This window comes from Apaloderma vittatum, unplaced genomic scaffold (assembly GCF_000703405.1).
Source record: "Apaloderma vittatum isolate BGI_N311 unplaced genomic scaffold, ASM70340v1 scaffold9051, whole genome shotgun sequence".
In the NCBI taxonomy this organism is placed as follows: Eukaryota; Metazoa; Chordata; class Aves; order Trogoniformes; family Trogonidae; genus Apaloderma; species Apaloderma vittatum.
This window is the reverse complement of record NW_009699572.1, coordinates 73,716-82,903: the sequence shown is the minus strand read 5'-3', so window position 1 is coordinate 82,903 and position 9,188 is coordinate 73,716. Positions and strand designations below refer to the sequence as shown.

Genomic DNA, 9,188 nt, shown 5'->3' with positions numbered 1-9,188 from the left:
CATTGCAATACTCTAGCTGCCAATGTCATCCAGTACCAAGAAGCTGCACTGAGTTAAAAAGAAAAAAAACCCCACCAATATCCACAACCAACCAAAACCAAATTACCAGATAGTTGCTGGTATAAATTACAAGCTACTTTACACTTCCTCCCTGCACACATTTCCTTCATTCCCTGATGACCTCTGTGACCAGGCTGCGAAAGTAGAGACTACGTTTAAAAAGCTAGTCAGGGCCACAGTCATTCACAGCTGTCACATCACAACTGTTAAAAAAGCAGCCCAGCCTGTGCCACTTGGCCTGACTCCAGAATTTTAGGTGATTTTTTTCCATACCCAAGCCTACCAGCGGCATCTCTAAATCTCACAACTTCGGAGTGATGGTAGCTCAAACTCTTCCTTCCTTAGGCTCCTCAAAACATGGCTCACTCTTTCTGCATAAAGAATTCCTTTCCCTGCCCTTATTATCTAGTTCAAACTTCTCCTTCCTTAGCCTTAAGCGATTGCTTTCTCTCCTACCATCTGAGACCAAGCAATTCCCTCTCTTCATTTATCTTACTACCTTGGTGATATTAATAGACTATGATCCAGTCACCTCTACTCACTCTAAAAATTGAGTTCACTCTGCTTTTTGCTGCCCTCCTTTGTGTTCTCTCCAGTTTTCTTAGAGCCATAAGGAAGAGCTTTAACCGACAAAGTACTCAAGGTAAGCAGGTCTATGTATAGGATGTTATGAAAAAACAACAATCTTTTTCTTCTGTAACAGGAACTATGATGTAAACCAGCATTTTGTTGTTTTGGTTTTTTTTAACTTTGATGAAACATTTTAATCCATAAACACAAGGTCCTACTGAATCCCATTAAGAAGTTTTAAAGGAAACTGTGAGGGGAACAAGCTCACAAAAGGCAGAGATATGACGAGTCAGTAGCTGAACAGTACATGCACTCTTTTGTCACACAACACATCTGGCCATCCCTTCTTGATGGCAAAAGTTTAAGTATGCCTTCAACCTAGCCCTCCACATCCTTTTCCCAAGCACCAGTAAGTATTAACAAGAATTAATTGTTCCATTAATTGTTCCATTGGGACTGGAGAGCTTAAGAAAGGGTTAAACAAAAAATGACCCTCATAACTGGGCAAATCCCAGGTCATGACAAATAGTCAAATGAATGCTGAAAAGGATATCCAAAAATAACCCCACCTAAGGATTTAAAAGCTTTGTTACTACATATTTTCTCCCAGTAACTTTATATTCAACTAGAAAATCAATAAAACCACTGGAGAGATATGGGCTTTTTGCCCCCATAAACCATGAGAAGATATAATGAATTTATTTTCTGGTCTGTACTGCTCAGTTCTTCATATGAACTACATCCTTGTGTTCGAATCAGTAGTCTATTGTGAAAAATCAGTTGAAACTTCCCCCCACTTACATTCCTCTCCCTCTTCAGATGAGTGAAGTGTCATAAACACCTGACTTACGCTACATTAAATAGCTTCTTTTAATACAGCTTTCTGCTATACTGAATAGCTTCTTTTAAGCCTCTAAGTGCAGTATGCCAAAACCAGTCTACCGTGCTGAAATAGTTCTTTAACATCAACTGAAGATTTTCATCTCTCTGGAGAAACTAACTGAACTAACAAAGGAAATAGAAAATTTATTTATGCATTATCTCATTTGATTGGGAACAACAAATACATAGGGTTACAATCAGTCATTTCTTCTTAAATGTACCTAACAGTACATGCCCAATTTCTAAAATTTTTTAGATGGTAAAATTTTAATGGTATTATAATGTTAACTTGCATTTGATTGACATATTTTATATCTAAAAAAAAAGTCAGTCTGAACCTTTACAAAAAGCTGAAGTCTAACGCTGAATTGGAACTACAGGAATTTGAAAGCAAATTATTTTCTGGCAAAAAAACCATGCAGCTCCAGAGCAAACAGAACCCAGAGATAAGCTATAGCTTACAGAGTTCTATGTATCTCACAACCACTATCTTGTCAGACAAAACAAGTAGAAATATACATTGTTAAATTAGCTTTTTGTGCAATATTCCAGCCAAGTAATTCAAGGTTAGTATACCCAGGTTTGTAAATCAAAGCAAATTACTTATGTTCAGTTGTTGTGTACTTTTCACATAGGTATTGCATACTACCATGCTCATGCTTTAATGTGCTTTAAGGTACTTAAGACAATATTGAATAGTTTGCTTTTATTTGTTTTTTTAAATTAGCAAGAATTCTATAATTAGAACTCCCTCAGTTGATAGTCATGTAACAATTAACTGGTACAAATTCTGAGTAAAAAAAATAGAAGATAACTGTGGACTGCCATCAAGATTGCTTTGCCCGAGTAGTAAAAAGTTAAGCTAAAATTTCGTAATACGATTCCTAGATTTTATTTGTTCCTAAAGTACATTTTTATTATACTCACTTTTCTCATGTATTCATATTTAAAATTATTTTGATTAGTGATATATAGACACATAAAGCGTCTCAAGCCTGTGAATCATCTGGGATTGAGCCATCGCAAACTCAGGATAACTCTCCTTCAACAAACTTAATGCAAGTTAGTTTACAAATAAACACTTGATCTTCTTATTCAGGAGTATATTTAGTGCTTACTCACTCAAGAATGAATACTACAACAATTATATTGATGCCAATAAGGAAGTTTAGGTCGCTGCAACTGAACTCGTCCATTTGCACCTGCTTCCATGAATATGCCGGCAAACATATTCATTGCTCTGAAGTGACGGCATAGTTGGTCTTGGTTGCTATTTTTCCATTAAGCTCAGCATTTCCAAGTTACATTTTGGGGGATTTTAAAGGATTAAAAAAAAAATCCTTCAATGAACTAGAAGAATGATGCAGAAAACATCAGCAGTAGTGCAAGAGAATAAAAAAAAAAAGTAATTAACATGCTTTTTCTAAAACGTTTTCTGAGACTTCACAGGTAACCACCAGTGAGAGAAATGGTGGAAGAACTAGCATAAAAGGAGCATTACAGGTCTCTAACCAGGCTTAAAAGGTTCTGGACTACGCAGTGGTTAAATGCTAGAGACAGCAAGCACAGGTGGATGAGAATCTCATACTTTTGCTTTTTGTCACCTATAGTGTTGAACAGGAGGAAGCACAGCGGTCGGAGACTCCAGAACACATCTAACTTTGGTGAGGTATTTGCAAAACCCAGGGACATTTTTATCTTTGCCACAACTGGCACAAGCACTAAGTTAGCTTAAGCTGTTTGCCCAGTGTCTGTCTATTTATAGATCTAGGGGCGATATGCGTTTCTGCACATTTGCCATGGCATGAACATTACTAAAGACTCCTATAAAGGACAATGCCTACTCTCTACCTCAGTCAATGTTCCCTTCCCGAAAGCTTCAGAGGCAGACTGTTGCTGAGGACCCTCTCTGCACAGGAATCTGTCTATTAAAAGAAGGAAAGAAAATTCAGACAGATGAATTACTGTGTTCTTTGGAAAGACGGACACATTTGGGTGAAGTAATGCACACATTTTCTTTCAGTCGTCTTCGCCTATCCATCTGTTCCTTCCTATTCCCATCCACTCTCTCGCCCTTGTCTTTTGCTTTCCTCCTTCTCTTCTCCGCACACGCCTACCCTGGCCCTCTCCCCAAGTGACATTAGATGCAAAACCCGCATGACTGCCAGTTCTCTGGAATCCTGCCTACGCTTCATACGTCCTACCCCAACCGTCACTGGCAAGTCAGCTTCAGCAATGTTAGCATCATGGAAAATACCAGTAAAACAGTTCCTTCCCTATTCCCAAACTCCCTGCATTTTGATGTGGGTGCAGCAGCCTTTGTTTAAGAAGGACCAAGCACTTACCTTGCACTTTCGTAGCTCACCTCTCTAGGGCAGAATGCTTTTTGGTTACCTCTCTAGCGCCGTACACTCCAGCGCACACTCCATTTGAACAAATCTGCTCCTCAGCAGGCCGGAGTACGATTTCCATAAACAGTGAGCACAAACTCTGCTATCTTCAAGAAAAGGAACTGTACAAGGTAGCTCCTTTTCCATAAACTGAGTATATTTACACAAATTTGCTACTGCTAGAACACCGAGTTACTCCTCATTTTATTACTGGTCTTTTTTGCCCCCTATACAGTTGGGTCCAAACACATATCACAAACATAGTAAGAGAACCTACAGAGGCAATAAGAATTTTATTTTTAGGAGAACTAAAATTAAATTATTTTAAAACATAAATTTGAGCGTGGGGAGGCTTCATTTCACTTAGCTCCATACACTAATCTACTCTGCAGCCAGTGACAGACACTCTACAAAAAAAGCACTGGTTATGTCGCAAAGCTTACAAACCTTATAAACCCTAAAAAGAAAGACTGTTCTGTAAAAGCTACTGAATTCCTTGTGGAACATTCCTCCTCATCCTTCTCATAGGCAATGGTGAAATTTAATGAGCTAATAAACTAACACAGAATTGATTTTTCTAGGGTTTAAATAGCCAATAAGTATCATCGAAAACACTTGAAAATTAGCAGTTAGTCAAATTAATTGCAAGGTAAATATTAACTTACTAACCTCACTAAGACTTGCAGGCACAAGCTACGGATGAAGTAAAGGTATTTTTCTCCTTCACATTTTCTCCCACGTTATATTGCTGAATCTACTTCAGCTTGTTTCCACTCTGATACACTAACATACTGCTTAATTTGGAGATATTTCAGAGGTTATGTGCCAACTTTTAATTTGCAGGCCTCTGATTGAGTTAATTTCATAGTAAGTGATGCACACAGGACATTTACAAATCAGTTTTAAAACTTAGTAACTAGAACTATCATAATGGAATAAAAACAACAGTTCCCTTTAAAAGAAAAACTGGATATCACCACTGATGGTTAAAATGAGTTGCTTCGACTCAGGATGATTCTGCAGAGCTTTATGGTTCCTCCTTCTCAGTAGCTAGGGTTTAAAGAAAAAAAATAAATCTAAGCATGTACATTTGAAAATATTTCTTACTCCCTATTGAAGAGGTGAGTTTGTACTTTGTCAGATTATCTTTTTAGATAATTGAGTTCAATTCTACTTAAGCCTCACTTTGCAACCTGAATTTTTTTAGTGTCAAATACTTACACATGTCCTCATTTGCATCTTGAGGCTACTGTAACTTCTTCCAGCTGCTGAAGGTAACAAAAAGCTGAGAGCAGAGGGGCAGAGGGGCCTGCAACAGGAATGTTTTTGTCCAATTCTCCACCCCTGCACTGCAGTCACTTCTTAAAATCATAATCTCTGTGGCTAGAAACTTAGCAGTTGGCTATAGCACGTCCATGGGCAGCCAGAGAGACTAACAATTCTGCATCTGTTGGGAAACCTTCATCAAATAGCTCTTTCGAGTAAAATAATTCTCCATTGTTTTGTATTTAGAAAATTAGTAAAAAGCTAGAACTTTTCTAAGTTTCACGTTACTAAACAGGCAAAACCATTATGTGAAAAAGTCAAAAGTCAGCAGGACTTTTTTGGAATGGAGAGGTGGAAGAAGAGTCTTCTCTTCCAGCAACCACTGCTAGCAGGGGCAGTTAAGTACAAAGAAGCGTGCAACATAAGCCCAAACGTAAAACACAGTTTACCGTGATGCAGTTACATGAGATTGTAACAATAACAGATATAATAGCAATTATTTCAGAAGGAGAAAGTGAGAAATGACATTTATTAAAATGAACGAGACTCATTCTCACACTGAACAGCAAAAACTGATGAAATTCCATCAAGTACTGAGGTGCAAAACACAAAATTAAAATGAAGACCTTCACCTAGAGCAACAGCAGGGGCACGACACCAAGGAGCAGGGTGCACTAGAGGGCAGTCCAGACCTTCCAGGGGCTGCCTGGGCTGGGACCACCACAAATGCAGTCCCGCTCTCAACACAAATATCCAATAGACCCTCCAGATTTTTATGGAACTCATAACCACCACACCTGGAACCACCACCAGCATGTGGAAGAGCAGGAGTGCCACTCTGGTTAAAACGACCCTTCCAACTACACCAATTATTTCTAATGACTTTTTGGTATACAAGTCCTACCTGCACACGTGAGCATCTTGCACAGGTTCTGTAGTTTTCCCTCCAACAGCCACAAAATACTTTTCAAAGGACACTGTTAATTACTGTGCATTATGGGGGTAAGTTAAGCACAGTGTAGTGATGAAACACATCAAATCCAGGGGCAAAATTAGACACGTCCTCCAATCTAACTAAATATTTATTACATAATCTATGTTAATGAACTAAAATAATTCACTCATGTTTGCAAGGCTATAAGAAAATGAAACAGCAGTTTCAGGCCAGCTGATGAGTAAAGTCCAAGAGCAAAAAAAGCTCATACACAGACAGGTAAATAGAACTATTTTCATAGATTTATTTGAAAAATACTTACAAAAGCAAGTACGTTTGACACTAAAATAGTTAAACTTATTCTGTGTTTACATTGGTGTAGTTAAGCGTGCAGCATTAACAGTCTTTTCTGTTCGAAGCATTGTTAGTTTGCCTTAAGGAAGCAGGGAAAATTCTGGTTTAATGATGAACAATATCTCCCTGCCACTTCCTCAGCAGCAACTACAGCTGTGATCTCTGTCCGAGACCTCAGCACACTGAAAATGGGCTTGCTTTGCTAACTGCCAGCCTGCCAAGTGCACATTTACTGGAACCTGGAAGGCAGGTCAATTTTTCCCCGCCTTGAAAAGAACAGGAGAGCGGAAGGAGAGGAAAACAAAAGGATTGTGGTTTTTATGTGAAGAATTTACCAAAGCTACATTTCATGAAAAACAGTTCTTAAAAATGTCCTTTTGCTAGCGGCCATCTTCCTTCAAAACATACTTCTGAACTTACCCGTAAACCAATGCCCCTGAAGCTTACCACTCCTATAGCGCCTTTTTTCTAGGAGAGGCCAGGACTAGAATAGCTAAGATTCCCCATCCAGACAGCAGTTCAGTAGTGTCAAAAATGAAACACAGTGCAATTAGTTTCCACATACTGTATAGCTACATTTTAAGACAAAACTGGCGCAGATACTAATTGAACAAGTTTGCTGTCTCCATGTGATCCGTGCTCTGGCAACAGCTGTAGCCTGTTCACAGCGTGGTTTGTTCGGGCACGTGGAGCGGACGGGATCTCACCAGCCATTGTTCTGCGTGGTGCCAGTAGCTGCTGCTGCTCGAGCCAGCGCATTTCTGTGTGCCTCCGAAGCAGGAGAAAAAGGCCCATCCATCCCGTGCATTGGCAGCATTCGCCTTCTGCCAGGCTGAGGGGTGTAGCTGTTCTGTCGCCAGTCTTCTTCTGGGGGCATATCAACTCTCCTTGGACCCGGGGCCTTAACACAGGAAGGGGGCACAGGACAACCTTGAGAGGCGCCGGGATCCCAAGAAGGCTCACGTGGCATTTTTAAAGAGCTGAAGTCTGTACTGGCCAACAGTCTGCCACCGCTGGCGTAAGACTGATGCACTGGATGTTGTGAAGGCTGCTGGAGGAAGCCCTCCTGTAAACTCTTGCCTGGCTGGCCAGCATGTTTCCCCCAGAGCTTTGTTCGTTTATCTGGTAACGTGGCTGTGTGCCTGGCAGGGTAGCTTGTGTTCAGCCAATGGCCAGAGACACTTGACGCTCCACCTCCAAAATGTGGATTAACAAGAGGCTTTTGGCCCTGGGAGAGGGTGTCTTTGGGTGCACAAGAGAGACTCCCGTAGCTCAGTGTAACACCTGGGTAGTCTTCACCTTGGAAAGCTTCACCCCTGTCAGGCACAACCAAAAGTTTCTGGATGATGTTGTTCTGATCTCCTGGAGGGTGTGGGGAGAAGGGGGAAAAAAAAAAAAAGTTTGTTTAGTTCCATTTTCTGTTTCATCCCCTCAGAACTTTCAGCTGTGGCCAACTGGTGACAGAAGAAAAATGAAATCACTAGTACATCCAGTTACTGATTGACATGCAATTCTGAATAAAAGCTAGCTGTATCCTTTCTAGCACTCGCTCTCCTCAAAGCATTTCCTCCTTACCCTACCACAGCTGCTGTTACAGACTTCAGATTTCTTTAATAGTCCTTATGTCATCAAGGAGGAGCCCAGCAGACTATTTCAAGGCTGGGTTTTGATGGCTGTCACAGGGAAAATAATTCCTATTGGCACAATCTTATGTGTCACTTGCTGGAAATGAGTAGCTTGTGGAAGTACTCTCACACACGCCAACAAAGTGGTGGGTCTTACTGCTACTTTTACACTAAAGAGAATACCTCATAAAAATGTAAATGTGATTTCATATAAAGTCATCAAAATGCTTCCACAAAGATTATTCCCTTTCATTAGGTCCACTTAGCACAGAATCGCAGAACAACTCAAAAGGGCAGAGAAGAAAAAATATGATTCGTCCTTCCAGATTTCTGGAGGAATTCAGGCAGATGTTGAAACAGCAATTATCAAAGACAAGATCTGAAGAGCTGTATTTCAGCAATATTCCTGATCACGAAGGAGGATGAAAAGTCCCGTGATTACCTGACGGTTTACGTGCCTTGCCCACCATGCTGGGCATCAGTACATCATGGGGTACGTGCTGCACTTGGTTTGGGTTGTGCTGGGGATCAAAGGGAAACACAGGAGGATCATGGGGGAAAGGAAGGGAAGTGGAGCTGGAAGAACGGTGGCTGGTGTCCACTGGCATTTTCCTCGTGTTTGGTGCTTCCTTTTATAAAAGGAGAAAGGAGAAGAAAGAACATAAAATGACGAGTAAACACAGAGTTGGGTTGAATCAAGCAAAGATGGGGTTGATCCAAGGAAAGGGATGAGTCACTGGAACAAAACCATGCATCTGTATGTGAAAAAGAAACACAACTAAAAAAATGCATCAATCCAGTAAGGCTCTTAGTGCAGTTACAGACTACTTAGAAGATCACTTGACTGGAAACGTATCAAGGAGAAAAAAGCCAAAACAAACACAAACCGCTCATAGGGGTTTGGTTCTCAAACTGAATCCAGAGAACAGCAGCAGGCCAGTCAGCACCGCAACTGCCACGCTATACAAGCCATAAAATAAAGAAGGGTATCGCTGATCTTTACTTCCTCTGTAGGAGGCTTTACTGAAAGCTCTGATTCTAGACCATGAAGAGATTTACCTGTTGCAGCTGAAGTATTTACCAGTGTTGTATCACTTCCCTCTATTA

The 9,188-nt window shown here is 40.5% G+C and overlaps 1 protein-coding gene across 1 annotated transcript in view; it reads right to left on the bottom strand.

The window, feature by feature from the left end:
- Nucleotides 1-7,159: 7,159 nt before the first annotated feature.
- The window catches only part of USP54 (ubiquitin specific peptidase 54), a 51,184-nt gene continuing 49,155 nt past the window's right edge, over nucleotides 7,160-9,188 (bottom strand). The window contains exons 21-22 of the mRNA XM_009878428.1: nucleotides 8,524-8,710; nucleotides 7,160-7,818 (exon numbers count right to left, since the gene is read on the bottom strand). Coding sequence (XP_009876730.1) covers nucleotides 7,160-7,818; nucleotides 8,524-8,710 — 846 coding nt within the window. The remainder of the gene's footprint in view (nucleotides 7,819-8,523; nucleotides 8,711-9,188) is intronic.